Source organism: Salvelinus sp. IW2-2015, linkage group LG4q.1:29 (assembly GCF_002910315.2).
Source record: "Salvelinus sp. IW2-2015 linkage group LG4q.1:29, ASM291031v2, whole genome shotgun sequence".
Taxonomy (NCBI): domain Eukaryota; kingdom Metazoa; phylum Chordata; class Actinopteri; order Salmoniformes; family Salmonidae; genus Salvelinus; species Salvelinus sp. IW2-2015.
This window is the reverse complement of record NC_036842.1, coordinates 33,172,937-33,193,770: the sequence shown is the minus strand read 5'-3', so window position 1 is coordinate 33,193,770 and position 20,834 is coordinate 33,172,937. Positions and strand designations below refer to the sequence as shown.

General features: G+C 42.5%; 2 protein-coding genes across 2 annotated transcripts; one reads left to right on the top strand and one right to left on the bottom strand.

Moving 5' to 3' along the window:
• Window positions 1–200: 200 nt before the first annotated feature.
• LOC111961851 (small ribosomal subunit protein uS3m) lies at window positions 201–1,901 on the top strand. Its single transcript, XM_023984437.2, has 4 exons — window positions 201–236; window positions 467–536; window positions 678–800; window positions 1,001–1,901. The coding sequence occupies exons 1-4, from the start codon at window positions 201–203 to the stop codon at window positions 1,282–1,284; spliced, it is 513 nt and encodes a 170-aa protein (XP_023840205.1). The 3' UTR covers window positions 1,285–1,901.
• gnsb (glucosamine (N-acetyl)-6-sulfatase (Sanfilippo disease IIID), b) lies at window positions 1,899–20,642 on the bottom strand. Its single transcript, XM_023984433.2, has 12 exons — window positions 20,135–20,642; window positions 19,454–19,513; window positions 19,073–19,276; window positions 15,573–15,638; window positions 15,388–15,486; window positions 5,658–5,908; window positions 5,351–5,469; window positions 4,946–5,049; window positions 4,719–4,820; window positions 4,411–4,521; window positions 4,104–4,211; window positions 1,899–3,866 (listed from the first exon to the last, which is right to left on the bottom strand). Exons 1-12 carry the CDS (start codon window positions 20,312–20,314, stop codon window positions 3,714–3,716), a joined length of 1,557 nt encoding a protein of 518 aa, XP_023840201.1. The 5' UTR covers window positions 20,315–20,642; the 3' UTR covers window positions 1,899–3,713.
• Window positions 20,643–20,834: the final 192 nt, after the last annotated feature.

Genomic DNA, 20,834 nt, shown 5'->3' with positions numbered 1-20,834 from the left:
GTAACACCACCACCCGCAAAATAAGGTTCCTATGTTAAAACACTGTTTTCTAATATAATACATTATGTTGAATATAATGCATCTATATCAATGTATATAATCAATAACAAAATGTAATTGGTGTTTATATAATTGTACATCTTGATACAATGAGAACGGCTAATGTCTGGCTCTTCCCACAAACCCTTTCATCAGTCAAAATGGCTGCGTCCTTGAGTTGTCAGAGTGTGATATCGGTGAGAAACACGTTTACATTCGTTCAATAATTTGTTCAATAACTGTTTGAGATTATTCTACTTTAAAGTGTTGTGATATATTCTAACGATGACCAGTTGTTTTGATACGTGGGCGGGGCTTTGACAAATAGCGTGTTTCTGGCTGGCTAGCCAATGATATAGCAGCTAACGTTAGCCAATGTTACTTGGCTGTTGCTCAGTGTCTTTGTTTTCACACCTTTGCCCCACAGAACGCGCTTGCCAGAGTCGGCACTTCGATATACAATAACTCTGCAACAAGAGCACTTCATGTCACTGCAGCATGCTGTCAAAATGGACGCAGCCATTTTGACTGATGAAAGGGTTATGTATTCAACCTGACTGTTAAAGCCATTGACTATTGCCTCACTCACTGGCTGCAAAAAAAATGGCCTCCAACTTGGTATCTGGTACTTTCCGTTTTGTGTTGTCAGAATCGTGCAGCTCGTATTCGGGTGGGGAAAGGAGACCGACCACTAACCTATGAACAAGCACTCCACCCCCACCACATAGGACACCGCAAGGGCTGGCTCTCCCAGCACACTAGTGAGTCACTGTCTAGTTTTCCCCACTTATCTGACCTTGTACAAGATAACTCGGTGTATAGCGAGTAACAAAGTTACTGTCAATATGATGGGCTAGGTTATAGACTAACCATAGTGACCAGATAGAAATGCTGACAAACTTAATCATTGTGTCAAAGGAGACCTAACATTTCTCCCTCCATCCCGCTCTTTATCTCCTAGGTAACCTACAGGGAGAGGGAGGAGCATCAGATCGTACTGTGGAAGACGTGTTTGTAAGACGTTTCCTCTTCGGAACGTTCCATAACTGCCTGGCCAATGAGATTGTGATAAAGCGACGAGGCAACATGCTGGTGGTGTGTACCCTGATGCTGCAGAAACTCCCTCCACAGAAGTTCTACTTCCTGATTGGTTACACAGAGATACTGCTCTCCCACTTCTACAAGTGTCCTGTTAAGATGGAGGTACAGACCCTGGAGGATAAGGCTGTCTACAAGTACCTATGAGACAGGAATTGTTAACAGATTTGACTTTCAAGACTTGTCATACAGGACTATTTTGGGGAAACTCACCGCCGTACAGTTGTAAAAAATTAATTGTATTTCAAATGGTCTATTGAAATCTCTATCTAGTGTGTGGAAACCAACTATTGAGTGTGCCTTGGAGTTGGCTCTTCACAGTAGGAATAGACAGACTACCAGATAGTGTTATCTTCAGGTTAACAGCAGTACATCTGTGTATTCATTCAGGTGAAACATCAACTTAGTGACAATAAATCTAATGTATACAGGTGACACGCATCTCTATCCTACACGGCAGACAATCTGTTCCAACGTAGTACATTTCTCTTTTTAAGGAGAAGGAAGTGAGAAAGGTAGGAGAGCGTGTCACAAATAGACATTGGGTCAGATTCAAACCTACGTAGTTAGTGGTAGGGATGTGCGCCATAGGTGGTAGTACTGACAGCCAGACCATACATTTTTCGGAGCATTCTGTAACACATTGCACCCGCCTGAACAGGCCCCATTGTTTTTCCATCTCTTTGAATTGGATTCCATTCCAGTCACTAACTATTCACTACTTGTAAATCATGTTGGAGTTAAATGTACTTGTGAAAAACTCAGTGGAATGCTTTTCGTTTATTGATTTCCCACGACGCTGTCACATTGAACAAGGCATTAAAAAGCTGCTTCAGTGCAAAAAGACAAGGCACACGGAATACATCATCTTCGTCCATATCAAAGGTTAGAGTATGAAAAATTCCCTTAAATATCAGTGATATATTCCTGTCCGTAAGGCCACATTGATTTTTCAAAACGATTCCACACGAAAATAACATTTGTCTGATCTACATCTAGGAAAATGTCCCTCTTGATTTATTTTGAAAAAAGGGTCTCATGGCTACTGTAATCGTTAATACTCTGATTGTATCACATTGTAGAACATTTTGTTTACACTGACAGTAAACTTTACATTCTCAGACACTTTGCCTGTGTCCCAATCTGTTCTTTCTTCTAAAGTGTGCACTTGTACACTCCTCCCCATACATTTAATACCATTGGATCAGTATAGACATGGACTAAAGGGAGTTAATGTCTTATAACACCAGTAATTTACTGTGAAATCCACGAAGTCAACAAGTGCACACTAAATGGAAGAAAGTACAGCTTATTGCAAGGCAGGTTTGGAGGCACACAAACAGCAAAGATAGGACACATACCACTTGTCCTCTGGGCTCACATTCTGAAGGAACAGGCTCATTCAGTTTTCCCTTCTTTCACCTTTCACTCTTTCCCTGGAAAAGTGCTCAGACTAAAATGTAAAACACAGCTCTCGTCTTCCTTATGCTCCATACATACAGCGAGTGGCAAACACAGGGAAATCATTCCATTGGGCGAGAAGTAGCCACTTCGCCACACACAGTGTGAACAAGACCATAAAGCAAGGGGAGAGGCAGGTTGGCTAAATGGGATTGATGGTAAAAAGCATTGAGGGGAAAACAAAAAAAACTGAAATCAGTGTCTAGGGACAACTTCATCCTACTCCGGTAAACCTTGGGCTAAATTGGGTCAAAACCCCTACATTGCTATTGCAACCTCTTCCTTTCGGTGGTTATGACACTGACTTCTTATTGGCTCTGGCTAGTGAGAAAAATATTCTGATTGGATGCCAGACCCTGTACTCAGATATAAAATAACATTATCATGATAAAGAGTGTGTTCCAGGTACATTTTCTGCATATATTTTCTTATTAGAACATATTGTGGTTCCTTAAATTCCAATTCACACATGCGTATAATACAATGAGTGAAATAGGACAAATATAAGCACCCACCAAATTATCATCATCTGCATGGAAAATGCAGGAGTCTATACAGTGCAACATGTCTGCCAACACTAACTTCACAGTATGTGGATAGACTGAGGGTAGGTAGAGAGTTAGGGTTAGTCCATCCACATTGAGTGAAACATCAGCACAGTTCAGGTGGAACAGTGCTCACTATGCTAATTATACTCAGACAACTTTTGTCCAATCCCAAATCGACCTCTAGCCCTTGCTCCTAAGCACTTGTGTAGATCTAAAAAGGAGCATTACGCCACAAGCAATCTTGTGAATATTATGCCAAATATATCAAAGTGGACCTTATTTTCATATTCTAATGGGGATTTTCTAAACATTGACAGCCATATTGATATGAGCCGTGCTTTGGGAAAACCTCTGATGGTGTCTAACATTGTGGTCACAGATGTACCTCCCAACCGTCACCTACTGCTTTCGAGGCGTTTTGTATGCCATCTCAAACAAGCTCATCGCCATATTGTTAATACCTCTCAGATCTACATTTGGTTGCATATGGATAAGGGGCTATGGGGTCAATTTGGGATTGGACGTTGGCACTAGGCTATGGTCCCGCCCTGCTTGCAGTGTGATTGGTTATATCTTGGTGACGCGGCAGCTGTCGCCCTCGCATGACTGCAGCTTGATCAGCCGTTGGTTCATGGCCTGGAGGAGGGTGGGGTCAACCTTCTTAACAATGTTTTCCAATTGGTGCGGGTCAGAGGTCAAGTTATATACCTCCACAAATGACTGAGGAGAGAGAGAAAAAGCAAGAGAGAAAACAGATTGAGAGGTCAATTATTCATTAAAATCCATAGAAACAATACATCATGTACTAAATAAGCTAGGTAGTACACCTCCAAAGTTCATTTAAAAACAGTACATAAAACAGAGCCATATACAGTCTTTACATATATGGCTCTGCATAAAACTACTAACAGACAAAACTGCTACTGTAAGTCATAAAAACATGACAAATGCACACACCTCACTGTCTGCAAACTCGCAGTACTGCAGGTTGTGTTCAACCAGGGTCCTAACACAGGCATAGGTGTTGTTGTAGGCATCCTCACATACACAGTCTGGGAAACATTGCTGGAGCGAAGAAGAACAAGAGACATTTTGCATTCCTCCAAGACACAGAGCTGCACTTCAGTGGGACTATTGCCTCTACTACAGGAATAATGTACAGTACTAAAAGAGTCAGGCAAATGCTGGTGGAGGGTAGGGGAACAGGGCAATTACATTAGTTAATTGTAAGTGGTAACAAGGGTATTGTAAAGGGGTAACTCACTGACAGACCAGGGCCCAGTTTAGGGCAGGCGGGGTCGGGGTCAAGGTGTCCCTCTCCTGTGTACTCTACCAGGAAGTAGGGGCGAGCTGTACCGTTACGCAGCTCAGGGGCCTACAAAGAGACAGAGTGAGATGGACAGACTATTACATAGAGATAGGTGGATTGATAACCTGCAGACACACAGACAGACGAAGATGATAAATGGACAGAGAGAACAATACGTAACCTAACTGACCATTAGAGAGGAAGGACTGTCAATCCAAAACACTCCGAGACAAAAGATAGAGGTAGACAGACATTTAGCTCACCATCTGAGAGAGGAAGGACTGTCCATCCATATTAACAAAGGAGAGGTTGAGTCCTGAGATGTCCAGAAAAGTGGGAGCCAGGTCAATGTTCAACACCGGGGCCTGGAGGAAGACAAACACACATAGATAAGTATGGATGGAAAAGTGGAATGAGAGCATGGATGGATGTGTGGTTGATGGATAATAAGTGGATTGATAGATAGAAAAAAATGGCGCTAGGGACTCACCGGGAGTGTCTGATGGGGTTTGATGCCTGGCCCACGCACCATGAGAGGGATCCTGATATCAAAGTCGTACAATTGTCTCTTGTCAATGGGCAGAGAGAATTGACCTGGAAGACAGAACATAAAAGGCACAGAATACCTTAGAATGCCACTAGAATACATTACTATAGAACATTTCTGTTGAGAGTGGTGACATATCCTGATACAGAAAACTGGGGATTTCATTACGTTTCCTAAAAGAAGCTTTTAACAATCTGACAAATGTGAAGTTGATACTAGGGGTCTGTTTGTTGTGTCGAGCTGTGAAGTTGAACTGTTACATCAACCACAGGAAGGGGGTCACTGCAGGTGTGAAACAAACAGATACCAAATATAAACAGGCAGACAGACACATACACCCACACTTACCAGTGTGGTAGCCATTGTCAGAAGTGTAGAAGATGTAGGTGTTGTTGAGCTCCTTCAGCTCTTCTAGTTTCTTGACCAGCGCCGCCACCATGTCGTCCACTGACAGCAGGGTCTGCCACCTGCAGTACGGGAGGGGAATTACAACCATTACAGGAAAATCAGAGACTTAGATGAGAACATTTTTGTATTTTGCTACAATTGTATCCAGGTGAGTATTACGAGAGGTTTATTGCGATGGAGTACAGTGATTTGATTAGCTGGGTGTATTATGAAAAGTGTATCAGGATGATTTGATTGGCTGTTGTACCTTTTCCTGTAGGCATTATCCAGGAAGTTCAGGGAGGTGCTGGGCATGGGGTTGCTAGGCTGGCGCAACAACCAGTGTTTATCCTTCCCGGGTTTGTCAAAGCTACCATCCCGGGGGGCTTTGACATTTGCAAAGTTTTTCTCATACTGAGGGGCGGCGGTCCAGGGGGAGTGAGGGGCGGGAGGGGACAACATGATGAAGAACGGACGCTGGGGACTCCTGTCATCCAGGAAATGGAGAGATCTGTTCAACTAGAGAGACGAAGGAGAGAGGGAGTGGAAAGAGATAACATTCAAGAGAGAGAGAGCAAAGATTAAAATCAGGTGCTTTAATCAAATCCTAACAATTACAATACAGCAAGATGAGCTTTTGTTATATGATAAACTAAACTAACTTATAGTAGTTAGAACCCAAACAAGACTGGGGGCATATATTTTTGGAACGTCGAGACAAAACTCCTCTCAGGCATCCAGAGACAATAGTCGGAGTGGTGGCGGACAAAACAAAACCAGACCGGCCATGTAATGAACTGGAGGAGTTGGAACGAAGACAAGTGGTGAGTTGCACAACACATCTGTGAAACATTACAGGCTTAGTTCTGGTCCTGGTTCAGATGGCTCAGTGTATTGGAGCATGGTGCTGGCAAAAAAAACAGTATGCTTCATAAATGTGAACACTAAATAGCTACTAAATGAACATTTCTGCTAAATATCCATTCAGTGCATTCAGAAAGTATTCAGACCCCTTGACTTTCCACTCCCTCTCTCCTTTATTATAAAATGTATTCAATTGTGTTTTCCCCTCATCTACACACAATACCCCATAATGACAAAGAAAAACTGGTTTAGAAATTTATGCAAATTCATAATTTTTTTTACTGAAATATCAAATCAAATTTTATTAGTCATATGCGGTAGACCTTACAGTGAAATCCTTACTTACGAGCCTCTAACAAACAATGCAGTTTAAAAAAAAATACGGATAAAAACAAGAGATAAAAGTAACAAGTAATTAAAGAGCAGCAGTAAAATAACAATAGCGAGACTATATACAGGGGGGTACCGATACAGAGTCAATGTGCGGGGGCGCCGGTTAGTTGAGGTAGTATGTACATGTAGGTAGAGTTAAAGTTGCTATGCATAGACGCCAGAGAGTAGCAGTGGTGTAAAGAGGGCGAGAGGGGCAATGCAAATAGTCTGGGTAGCCATTTGCCTAGATGTTCAGGAGTCTTATGGCTTGGGGGTAGAAGCTGTTTAGAAGCCTCTTGGACCTAGACTTGGCGCTCCGGTACCATTTACTTAAGTATTCAGACCCTTTAAGCAGTACTTTGTTGAAGCACCTTTGGCAGCGATTACAGCATCGAGTCTTCTTGGGTATGAAACTACAAGCGTGGCAAACTGTAATTGGAGAGTTTCTCCCATTCTGTTCTGCAGATCCTCTCAAGCTCTGTCAGGTTGGATGGGGAGCGTCGCTGCACAGCTATTTTCAGGTCTCTCCAGAGATGTTTGATCGGGTTGAAGTATGGGCTCTGGCTGGGCCACTCAAGGACATTGAGACTTGTCCCCGAAGCCACTCATGCGTTGTCTTGGCTGTGTGCTTAGGGTCATTGTCCTGTTGGAAGGTGACCTTTGACCCAGTCTGAGGTCCTGAGCAGGTTTTCATCAAGGATCTCTGTGCTTTGCTCCATTCATCTTTCCCTCGATCCTGACTAGTCTCCCAGTAGTCCCTGCCGCTGAAAAACATCCCCACAGCATGATTCTGCCACTTCACCGTAGGGAGGGTGCCAGGTTTCCTCCAGACGTGACACTTGGCATTCAGGCCAGATTTCAATCTTGGTTTCATCAAACCAGAGAATCTTCTTTCTCATGGCCTGAGTGTCCTTTAGGTGCCTTTTGTCAAACTTCAAGCGGGCTGTCATGTGACTTTTACTGAGGAATGGCCACTCTACCATAAAGGCCTGATTGGTGGAGTGCTGCAGAGATCAGTGTCCTTCTGGAAGGTACTCCCATCTCCACAGAGGAACTCTGGAGCTCGGTCAGAGTGACCATCAGGCTCTTGGTCACCTCCCTGACCAAGGCCCTTCTCCCACGATTGGCCAGCTCTAGGAAGAGCCTTGCCAGTTCCAAACATCTTCCATTTAGGAATTATGGAGACCACTGTGTTCTTGGGGACCTTCAATGCGGCAGAAAAATGTTGGTACCCTTACTCAGATCTGTGGCTCAACACAATCCTGTCTCGGAGCTCTACGGACAATTCCTTTGACCTCTCGGCTTGGTTTTTGCTCTGACATGTACTGTCAACTGTGGGACCTTATATAGACAGGTGTGTTTCTTCCCAAATCATGTCCAATCAATTGAATTTACCACAGGTGGACTCCAATCAACTTGTAGAAACATCTCAAGAATGATTATTGGAAACAGGATGCACCCAAGCTCAATTTCAAGTCTTTTTTTATTTAAATAAATGTTTGAATAAGGCTGTAACGTAACAAAATGTGGGAAAAGTCAAGTGGTCTGAATACTTTCCAAATGCACTGTATAAAATATGCATCTAAAACAGCAGACGGGTTGGTTGTTTAGCAACAAAACCGACGTGTGTGCAACTATGGGGCATCACAGCAAAGTTTAAAAATATATGGCAAATAGAAATCAAAACTGGATGGTCTTCAGAGATAGATGGGAGTTGTCGAGGGTAGCTGAAGGATGGGACTAAAAACACACAAAAGATACCTATTGTAAAATAGACTGTCCGTAAACTGCATATTTACATTTACATTTAAGTCATTTAGCAGACGCTCTTATCCAGAGCGACTTACAAATTGGTGCATTCACCTTATGATATCCAGTGGAACAACCACTTTACAATAGTGCATCTAACTCTTTTAAGGGGGGGGGGGGGGGTTAGAAGGATTACTTTATCCTATCCTAGGTATTCCTTAAAGAGGTGGGGTTTCAGGTGTCTCCGGAAGGTGGTGATTGACTCCGCTGACCTGGCGTCGTGAGGGAGTTTGTTCCACCATTGGGGTGCCAGAGCAGCGAACAGTTTTGACTGGGCTGAGCGGGAACTGTACTTCCTCAGAGGTAGGGAGGCGAGCAGGCCAGAGGTGGATGAACGCAGTGCCCTTGTTTGGGTGTAGGGCCTGATCAGAGCCTGAAGGTACGGAGGTGCCGTTCCCCTCACAGTATATAGTATGTATAAGCTGGAAGTAGAAGTGTTGTTGTCTATAAGTTTACTCCAATTAGGAGGGGTGGTAGGGTTAGGAGGAAATAATAAAAAAGGGGGGGAAATTAGATTCCTACTTGGAAAGTATCAGAACCAACCAATAGGAAAGCTCTACACAAATGGTTTTATTTTTACTCTGAGGCTCAGAGTTGCCGTCATACAGCATATGGCTCTGGGTTTATGATCACAAAAGGTGTTACATTTTAGAAAACTAATTGTAGACGTCACACCATTTGTACATGCATGTTTTTTATACTTTTAAATACAGAATACATTTGTTAATCATAAAGTTGGCCTAATATTCCTTTAAAAAAATTTAACAGACTGTAGATTGTTTACATAGGTTGTTGACATGTAAACTATATTTCATCTCCAATGGTTATTGAAAACATAAACACATTTGCATAATGAGCACTTTTGTCTCAAACACATTGTTACAGTTGTTGGTTAGCTAGCCAGCTAGAATTTTTTGCCATATTAGCATTGACATGAAATCAGTCAAAATACCTCCAAACAAGACATGGTATTAAGAACAAGGTTAAACTATGATTCCCCACATCGCAGTTTCTTGTCATTGTTGGTAGCCATCTGGCCACCCAGAATCACAACTCACGGCCCCATTTAAGCATGTGCATCAATTGTGACATTATCAGCTACCGAACTCTTACAGACCCGTACAAGATCTGTTGATTGATATTTGTAAGTAACAGGCATCTCTTACATACATAAACACAGTTAAAGGGAAGCTTTAAAGTAAAGTGCCTGTGGAGCTGATTCACCATGGGTTAAGAGACCGTTTCACCCTTTCAAAGTACAAGCCAAGCAGAAAGTTTACCAAGTCACATGACCAGGGGTGGGATATACATGCAGACACACATAGGTAAGAAGACTACTGCCGGAGAATAATCACCCATTAACCACACACAATATGCAAAATAAAGAAACTGCTCTTTTTGCATATTTTGGTACGGGTGAGGTAACTGCTCCAGAAAGCTACCTTTTCATTGGCAAGATTAGTAAACTTAGGCATGACATGCCAACAACAAAATTCTGACCTACATGCATAACTGACCAAATTATGAAAGACAAGCATTGTAATTTTGAATTCCATAAAGCGAGTATGGAAGAGGTGAAAAACAATGGAAAGCCATCTGGGTCTGACAACTTTGATGGAAAGTTACTGAGGATGATAGCGGACTATATTACCACTCCTATTTACAATCTCTTTCATCTAAGCCTACAGACCTGGAAGGAAGCAAGTCATTCCACTACCCAAGAATAGCAAAGCACCCTTTACTGGCTCAAACAGCTGACCAATCAGCCCGTTACCAACCCTTACTAACTTTTGGGAAAAAATGGTGTTTGACTAAATTCAATGCCATTTCACAGTAAACAAATGAACAAGATTTTCAGCACGCTTATAGGGAAGAGCACACAACACGTATGGCACTTACATAAATGACTGATGATTGGCTGAAGGAAATTGATAAAATTGTGGGAGCTGTTTAGTTAGACTTCAGTGCAGCTTTTGACATTATTGATCATAATATGCTGCTGGAAAAATGTTTGTGTTATGGCTTTACAACTGCTGCTATATCGTGTTACCCATCTAACAGAACAGAGGGTGTTCTTTAATGGAAGCCTCTCCAACATAATGTAGGTAGTCAGGCATTCCCCAGGGCACATCCTTTATATCCACGCAAACTTGGTGCAAATCAATGCCCACAAGAAACCTAGCAACATTCAAAGCCACACTGATTGAGTTTGGTTGTTCCCTTGTGAGAAGTAAAGGCACGCACGAGAAGGAAGAATGCAAGAGACAGAATCCCCACCAAAACATTGCCATCAATACCTTGCACCCCCACCCCCCCCCCAAAAAAGCATTGATTTGGACAAATCATTCACTAAACCTCAACTAAGTCTTGTAATGAATAATGTGGAAATTCAGCAAGTTGAAGGAGACTAAACGGCTTGGTGCGAACCTTGGATTGTAAACTGTCATGGTCAAAACAATATTGATGCAACGGTAGCTAAAATGGGGAGAAGTCTGTCCATAATAAAGTGCTTCTCTGCTTTCTTGACATCACTATCAACCAAAGTCCTACAGGCCCTAATTGTTGCACCTGACTTACTGCCCAGTCATATGATCAAGTACCACTAAGAGGGACATAGTCAAATTACAGTTTGGCCAGAACAGAGCAGCAAAGAACTCTATTTCACATCAAGTATCTCATGAATAAAAATAAAAAAAAAAAAAAATGCAAGCAATAAAATCAGATTAAAAATAACTACACCTTATGGAACAGTGCAGACTGAAGACACACACTCGACATTGTAATATTGCATGATTTATGGATTTTGTTGTGGTATTGTACTGTGTAATAACTGTTGTGTGATGTACTGTTTTATTTTGTATGTAATTGCCTAATGGGGATCCGTAATAAAAATACACATACGAAAAGGTACGGTTGGGCACGATACAGGTAAGGTTAACGTAAGATACAGGTAAGGTACAGGTAAGGTAACGTAAGATACAGGTAAGGTACAGGTAAGGTGTAACGTAAAGATACAGGTAAGGTACAGGTACGGAAATATACAGGTAAGGTAACGATAAGATTACACGGTAAGGTACAGGTACGGAAGATACAGGTAAGAACGTAAGATACAGGTAAGGTAAGGTACGGAAAGATGACAGGGTAACGGAAGATACAGTAAGGTATACAGGTAGAAGATACAGTAAGGTACGTAAGATACAGGTAAGGTACAGGTACGGAAAGATACAGGTAAGGTACAGGTAAGTAACGTAAGATTACAGGTAAGTACAGGGTAAGGTACGGTAAGATACAGGTAGGTAAGGTAGCGGGAACAGGATACAGGTACGGTAACGTACAGATACAGGTAAGGTACAGGTCGGAAAGATACAGTAAGGTACAGGTAAGGTAACGTACAGAATACGGTAAGTACGGAAAGATACAGTAAGGTACAGGTAAGTAAGCGTAAGATACGAGGTAAGGTACGGAAAGGTACAGGGTTAAGGGTACAGGTAAGGTAACGTAAGATACAGGTAAGGTACAGGTACGGAAAGGTACAGGTAAGGTAACGTAAGATACAGGTACGGTACAGGTACGGAAAGATTCAGGTAAGGTACGGAAAGGTACAGGTGGGGTACAGGTAAGGTAACGTAAGATACAGGTACGGTACGGAAAGGTACAGGTAAGGTAACGTAAGATACAGGTACGGAAAGGTACAGATAAGGTAACTTAAGATACAGGTAAGGTACAGATCCGGAAAGGTACATTAAGGTAACGTAAGATACAGGTACGGAAAGGTACAGGTGGGGTACAGGTAAGGTAACGTAAGATACATGTAACGTACAGGTAAGGTTCTGGTAAGGTGACGGGTAAGGTAGCGTAAGGTAAGATACACGTAAGTGGTTGTTATGATTCAATGTTATTAAAGTATTTAACTGTATAAAGCTAAAAGGTTCATTTTCACACTATGGCCAAAGTTTTTCTTTCCTAACAGGCTGTGGCTACCGTCTGTCGCTCATTAGGGGTAAAGGGGTTACCTAGTCAGTTGCACAACTGAATGCATTCAACTGAAATGTGTCTTCAGCATTTAACCCAACCCCTCTCAATCAGAGGGAAAAGTTTGTTGGGGGTTAATTGCCTTACCGTGCTCCACTTTGCCAGCTCTGGGATTCAAACCAGCTACCTTTCGGTCAGTGGCCCAATGCTCGTAACCACAAGGCTTCCTGCCGAGTTCGGGTAGGCAAACCGAACGAGTGTGCTTGCATACCAGTGGAGGCTGCTGAGGGGAGGACGGCTCATAATAATGGCTAGAACAGAGCGCATTAAAACACACGGAAACCATGTGTTTGATATATTTGTTACCATTCCACTAATTCCGCTTCCGCCATTACCACAATCCCATCCTCCCCAATTAAGGTGCCACCAACCTCCTGTGTCACATACACCCTTACATAGTTCAGAATACAGAAGATCAAGCATGCACAAAATAACAATGTTTTTGTTTTTTTATTTTGAAAGCCATTAGTGTGAATTATTGATGCCCAGAGCTGGAAACACATCAGATGGCTTCCACAACAAGTGAAAAATATCAGAGAAAATGGGACTGAAAGACTGCAGAGTGAAGGAAAAGCAGTCAACAAGTGCTCAGCATATGTGGGAACTCCTTCAAGACTGTTGAAAAGCATTCCAGGTGAAGTTGGTTGAGAGAATGCCAAGAGTGTGCAACGCTATCAAGGCAAATTTTGTCAAACACTTTTTTCGTTACTACATGATTCCATGCGTTATTTCATAGTTTGGATGTCTTCACTATTATTCTACAATGTAGAAAATAGTAAAAATAGAGGGAAATCCTTGACACAAACTTGGTTACACATGTGTCCTTCACAAAAAAAAAGGTGCAAAAATATAAATATCCTAAACTATTTATAAATGACATTCGTCTTCGTTTTACATCCCAGGTGTAGATGATTAGATTTCACATTCCCTGTAGCTTGTGCATGACGTGATAGAGGGACTGCTTCAAAAACTCTGCCAGAACGAAATTACTGTAAAGTAAAAACCCCAAGCCTAAACTGTCTGTACAGTGACTCACATAGAAGGTGTAAAGCACACATGGCAAACATTAACACTTTGGAGACAAAGGCAGAGGTGAGAACACAAATAAACAATGGCCATGAGAGTTTAATGGCCTCTCTAAAGTTACAAGTATGAAACAGGAAACAGTGAACTAATATGAAACATAGACAATAACTACATTGGAATTATATAACACTGGAATGATTTGTTACATAGTCCTATGTACACTAATCCAAAGCACAAGAAGCAGACAACTTATAAAAAACGAAATACATATAGTAAGTTAGCTATATAAAGTTGTGAAAATGATTTACTTACAGATCTAACAGTGGATCCAATCCTTCTAGAAAGCAATCTTCGTCGCCCAAGTCGAAATCCTTGTTGTCCAAATTGTTCCCCTGATCCGAGTCCGACCAGTATTTTATTCAAAGCTTCTATGTCAGAATACTTATTAATATCTGCCTTGTTTTTAGCTTCCTGTTCAATATTCTTAGTTTTTACCTTTTTCCCCCCCTTGAGAAGCCATCTTTCATGCTAAAGCGATGAAATCTGTTTACAATGTAATGTAGCGTGCTCGGTGCGTCTCTGAGCCAGGTAGCAATAGTTCGCATTAAGCATAAATGGTTCTAGGCCTTGATTTGTCCCACCCAGGTCAACTGCATATCCCTGGAAAGCTTATCTAATTGGCTACACGACTGTCAAGGTGCCATAGTAGCCAATCCCCTGAATAATAGATGTCTACAGCGCGTAAGCAGGCAACGTCATATTTTTGAGGCGCAAAGAGTCACTTGGTGGACAGTCGATGTTGCCATTAAGTCATACATAATTAGATAACATGGCAATAGGCTAGATTTTTTCCTATCAACCTAAGGATTCATTTGATACCCCCCCATGTAGCTTTAGCTCAAACACAGACCAAATCAAAGCTTACCTTGTAAGATATTTGCTGTTTGGTGAAAACGTTGTGTAAAATAAACATTTTGACTCTCGGGGCTGGTGATCAATAACGGTAGGTCACAGGCAGACAAATATGATATCCTCATGATCTGTGGAGTCCCGGCTTTCGGTGTGAATCAACGTATTCTGTGTTTATTTAATTTATGCTTCACAACACTAACCAGAATGTAGGTAGCAGCCATCTTGAAATGAGGTCATCGGCTCGGCCTGCCCTTATACATTTGTATACCCACATATGGTAGTAAGTCACACCAAAGATTTTGAGGCACAGATCAATAGTCAAGATACTCAGCTTTCCGCAGATACCCTGCTTTTACAGATAGGGGTTACCGTTCTCATACCAGACTGAATTTAATATTTAAAAAAAAATCGAATAGGGTCCCCAAATATGCGCAAACTGTTTCGGGTGGGGAGCATGCGGATGGTTTAGGGGTTAAGGTTAGGAAAAATAGATTTTGAATGGAAATCAATTTGTGGTCCCCACAAAGATAGTAAAACATATGGTGTATGTGTACTGTACGTGTTTGTAGAAGGACAGGTTTTTGCTATCATCTGTGTAATGTGTAAAGTGTCCAGATAAGCACAGCTCCTCTCTGAGAATCTACATTCCTCTCAGGGAAGTGATCTCTGTATCTGTCATCAAAAAGGGTCTGCAGCTGCTGCTGATCAAACACACTGAAGAATGACCCTGGATAGAACCCCAGCATCAACAAGACATCAGCTACCACTGTCTCACAGGGGAACTACCGCATCATGTCTCACAGGGGAACTACCGCATCATGTCTCACAGGGGAACTACCGCATCATGTCTCACAGGGGAACTACCGCATCATGTCTCACAGGGGAACTACCGCATCATGTCTCACAGGGGAACTACCGCATCATGTCTCACAGGGGTTATACACACCCACCCACCCACACAGTTGTATGGGTTGAGGACTTACTATGAGGTCTGTGAGGTAGTCTTTTTCATAATTGTCTCCGTGCTGCTCCTCTTTACCGTTGACTGACAGAGTGTAGTTGTAGTACTGAGAGTTCCCCATCTGCAACGACACACACACAAAAGCATCAACACAGCTGTGACATCATCATCATGCACCAATATATCATGTGTCTGTACAGGACTTACCAGTGCATGCCATTGATCCCAGCCTGGGGGAACATAGCCAACATTCCCTGTTTCCTTCTTCCCGTACTGAGAGAGAGAGAGAGAGAGAGAGAGGAACACATGACATAGTGCCACAGACAGACACATGTGAAGCAGGGTTGGGGTCAATTCCATTTCAATTCCAGTAAATACAGAAAGTAATACAAATTCCAAGTTCTAATGTTCCTAACAGAATGGAATGGACCCTAACTCTGAAACGTAGTACAAAATGACTAAATACACAATAGACAGATGTGGGAACAACTGACAATATAACTAGATGACATTACAGATGGATCTGGGGAAGGAAATGCATGAAGCCAAAAAGAGACTGATTTCACCACAAGATTTTGCACATATTTACTACTTTTTCTATAATAGAGAGCTGTTAATACAGTTTGAAAGTTGAGGTGATTCATATATCTGATGATCTTGGCAGAAGTTAGCCTAACTCAGGTTGAACCTGGTGAACAACCGGGTTAAAATGACATGACATGACACGTCAGCATGTCCAGCAGAAAAGAGGAAGAAGCAGTGGTAGATTCATGCACAGATTATATGACCACATCAATTAACAGCTAGGGAAGCATCACATGATGACATGCATGTAGTGTGTGTGTGAGATGGGGGGGGGAAATCAATACAGATACATATCGCAATATTAAATCGATATTTTGACTCCAATTTTTTTTATAGAGATATAGATATAGTAGTACCAGTCAAAAGTTTGGACACACCTACTCATTCATATTTAAAAGTCAAGACAAAAAAGTGTTAAACAAATCTAAACATATATTTGAGATTCTTCAAAGTAGCCACCAGAGCAATGGACATTAGACAGGTGGAAATCTGTCCTTTGGTCTGATGAGTCCAAAAAAAATTTCCAACCACCGTGTCTTTGTGAGACGTAGAGTAGGAAAACGGATGATCTCTGCATGTGTTGTTCCCACCATGAAGCATGGAGGAGGAGTGGGATGGGGTTAAGCTGGTGACACTGTCCGTGATGTATTTAGAACTCAAGGCACACTTAACCAGCATGGCTACCACAGCATTCTTCAGCAATACGCCATCCCATCTGGTTTACGCTTAGTTGGGACTATCATTTGTTTTTCAACAGGACAATAATCCAAAACACACCTCCAGGCTGTCTAAGAGCTATTTGACCAAGGAGAGTGACGGTGCTGCATCAGATGACCTGACCTCCACAATAACCTGACCTCAACCCAATTCAGATGGTTTGGGATGAGTTGGACCCCAGAGTGAAGGAAAAGCAACCAACAAGTGCTCAGCATGTGGGAACTCCTTCAAGACTTTTGGAAAAGCATTCCTCATGAAGCTGGTTGAGAGAATGCCAAGAGTGTGCAAAGCTGTCATCAAGGCAGCCAGATGGTGGTGCTTATCTTTTTTATATAATATATTCAATATTCCCTTGTTATAACTTTTTAGTTACTTACATGATTCCATATGTGTTATTCATAGTTTTGGTCTTCAATATTGTAGAAAATAGTAAAAATAAAGAAAAACCCTTGATATAGTGGTGTGTCCACCTTTTGAACTGGTAATGTACAACTTGCTCAAAAAAATAAAGGAACACTTAAACAACACAATGTAACTCCAAGTCATCACACTCTGTGAGATTCAACTGTCCACTTAGGAAGCAACACTGATGACATATCAATTTCACATCTGTTGTGCAAATGGAAATAGACAACAGGTGGAAATTATAGGCAATTAGCGAAGACACCCCAATAAAAGTGGTTCGGCATGGTGTGACCACAGACCACTTCTCAGTTCATGCTTCCTGGCTTATGTTTGAGTCATTTGAATGCTTTCACTCTAGTGGTAGCATGAACGGAGTCTACAACCCACACCAGTGGCTCAGTAGTGCAGCTCATCCAGGATGCACATCAATGCGAGCTGTGGCAAGAAGGTTTGCTGTGTCTGTCAGCGTAGTGTCCAGAGCATGAGCGCTACCAGGAAGACAGGCCAGTTACATCAGGAGACGTGGAGGAGCCGTAGGAGGGCAAACAACCCAGCAGCAGGACCGCTACCTCCGCCTTTTGTGCAAGGAGGAGCAGGAGGAGCACTTGTCCAGAGCCCTGCAAAATGACCTCCAGCAGGCCAAATGTGCATGTGTCTGCTACAAACGCGTCAGAAAAACAGACTCCATGAGGGTGGTATAGAGGGCCGACGTCCACCGTGGGTGTCTTACAGCCCAACACCGTGCAGGACGTTTGACATTTGCCAGAGAACATCAAGATATCAAATTCGCCACTGCGCCCGTGCTCTTCACAGATGAAAGCAGGTTCACACTGCACACATGTGAACACGTGACAGAGTCTGGAGACGCCGTGTGAGAACGTTTTTGCTGCCTGCAACATCCTCCAGCATGACCGGTTTGGCGGTGGGTCAGTCATTGTGTGGGGTGGCATTTCTTGGGGGGCCCCGACACAGCCCCCATGTGCTCGCCAGAGGTAGCCTCGACTGCCATTAGGTACCGAGATGAGATCCTCAGAGCCCTTGTGAGTACCATATGCTGGTGCGTGGCCCTGGGTTCCTCCTAATGCAAGACAATGCTAGACCTCATGTGGCTGATGTGTCAGCAGTTCCTGCAAGAGGAAGTCATGATGCTATGGACTGGCCCGCCCGTTCCCAGACCTGAATCCAATGAGCACATCGGGACATCATGTCTCGCGTCCATCCATCCAACGCCACGTTTCACCACAGACTGTCAGGAGTTGGCGATGCTTAGTCCAGGTCTGGGGAGGAGATCCCTCAGAGACCATCCGCCACCTCGATCAGGAGCATGCCCAGGCGTTGTTAGGGAGGTCATTATCAGCACGTGAGCGCCACACTCACTACTTACGCCTCATTTGAGCAATGTAGATACTTTGTAAGGACATTACATCAAAGTTGGATCAGCCTGTAGTGTGGTTTTCCACTTTAATTTTGAGTGTGACTCCAAATCCAGACCTCCATGGGTTGATAAATTTGATTTCCATTGATCATTTTTGTGTGATTTTGTTGTCAGCACATTCAACTATGTAAAGAAAAAAGTATTTAATAAGAATATTTCATTCATTCAGATCTAGGATGTGTTATTTTAGTGTTCCCTTAATTTTTTTGAGCAGTGTATATTTACTTATTTTTGCTAGGAAGCATTAGCTAGCGCTAGTCGGCTGTACCTGCGCCAAAACTTTTTCATCCTATAGCTTGTTCTCCATCTTCTTTTTAAATAGTGAGCCAATAGGGTTTCAGCGCTTTTATTTCCATGACTGATCAAAACAAATTTTCTCATGCTTTCTCTCGTCACTCTGCAGCAGACATAAGAGTAATGTTTGGCACATCAAATTACAATCAATCACAGTATCCAATCACAATACATACAGAAACACGAGAAAGATGCCGATACGATATGTATTATCATGATAATATCTTATTGTGAGGTCCTTGGCAATTCCCAGCCCTAGTGTGTGTGTTACCTGGTTGAGGTACTTCCCGGCGTAGAAGGTCTGGTAATGCTGTTTGCTGAGGTAGACAGGGAAGGCCGTGGTCTCTGGTCCTTTCTGCCACAGAGGGCTGGAGCAGTTCCCATCCAGGGAGTTGTTCCTCACTGCGTGGTTATGGGGGTACTGCCCCGTTAGGATACTACTCCTACTGGGGCAACACAGCGGGGTCGCTGTAAACTGGACAGAGAGAGAGAGGGAGAAATAAAAAGAGGGGAGAGGAGAGATCAGGGACATCTCAAAACCTTAGTGAAACTCCAGCAATTGGAATCTCAGTGTAATGGCTTAGGTGTTGGACTGACTGACAGGTGCAGGTTCGAGGACCATGTTGTTGATGTGAAGCTGTTCGGTACTCACAGCATTTGAAAAGGTGGCTCCAGCATCTCCAATCAAGGCTTTGGTTTTCGTCATAGGTGTCTGTTGAACCGAGAAGCACAAAATGGAGAAGTGCTTTATTTTATCTCAACATGAAACCTTAAATACACGCACTTTTGTTTAATCCGAAACAACACTAGGAAGAAGAAAAAATATTAGACATCCTGTTTTGGTCCAAGTTGATATAAAATGTTTCAGGTTGAAACATTCGGTAGCCTATTTCTCATACTTTTAATAGACTACCGGACACAAGAAGCATGTAGCATGGTGACCATACGATAGAAAATATATGAATAGTTCTATAGCCTCTATATTGATCATGGTTTTGATTTTGTTGAATGTCACTGCTACAATGTGGGCTTCTGTATGTCGCACAATGTTATTGCCCTCTGCCTCAACATATAGGCCTTTAGCCACGTAATGTACGTATGGAAAGTAGGATATGAAAATGGCAGTAAGTGGGTCACGCTTGTTCCCTTCAATTCAAAACATCGTCAGCCCACCATAACAACAACTATCGGCCTGGCTATAGCAGAGGACCACCACAATTATATTAGCCTACACATTATACATTTTTAATATACATTATTAATACGTTTGATTTACGCACAAAACGTACTCGATTTAGTTCTTAACAAACCCAGCCAAACTAGAACTACTCACCATTCCCCCGAGGTACACATCCTGATCATCCGCTAAAATCAGGACGATATTGCTCGGTTTTTCGCATTCCGAACACCTGAGCGTGCAGGTAAACAGCGCGAGAAACAATGCTGCGCGCACTCCTCCATTCGGTGTTAATCGTCGCTTCTTTTGTCTGGTTTTTGCCTCCGAACTTGCCATGGGTTAGCTGGCTACCGCTCCACTGTTATAGCGCGGTGTTTTCGTTTTCTGCTCTAGGCGAAGTAATGTACATATGAAACCACCTATGGACCGGGGGAGGGCACGGACAGAATGCAAGTCACACTGCTGCTGGTCACAAGGGAAGAGACGTCTGAGAAAGTTTGAGGAAGTAACCAGCTAATGGTCATATGATCACCTTTTTTTCCACTCGATTGAAGAGGGAGGACTTTAAACCGGTTGTGGTGTGGTATTTTAGATAAATACCAATAAATGTGGCAGCTTGCTTGAAATACCACAAAAGAAAGTGTTCTTAGAACGAGTCACAAATTGCAAACATCAATGTAATGGGGTCTAGCGCGGAGTGTTTAATATATTATGTTGATGATTCGTCTTGAAACAGCTGAAACTTGTTACAACAGTTTGGTCTACATTTCTGTATACTACGTTTGCTCTATTTCAAATTAAAATAAAAGTGTATTGGTTTCTAGCTAGACATTTGCCATGCGGGTCATTACATGTG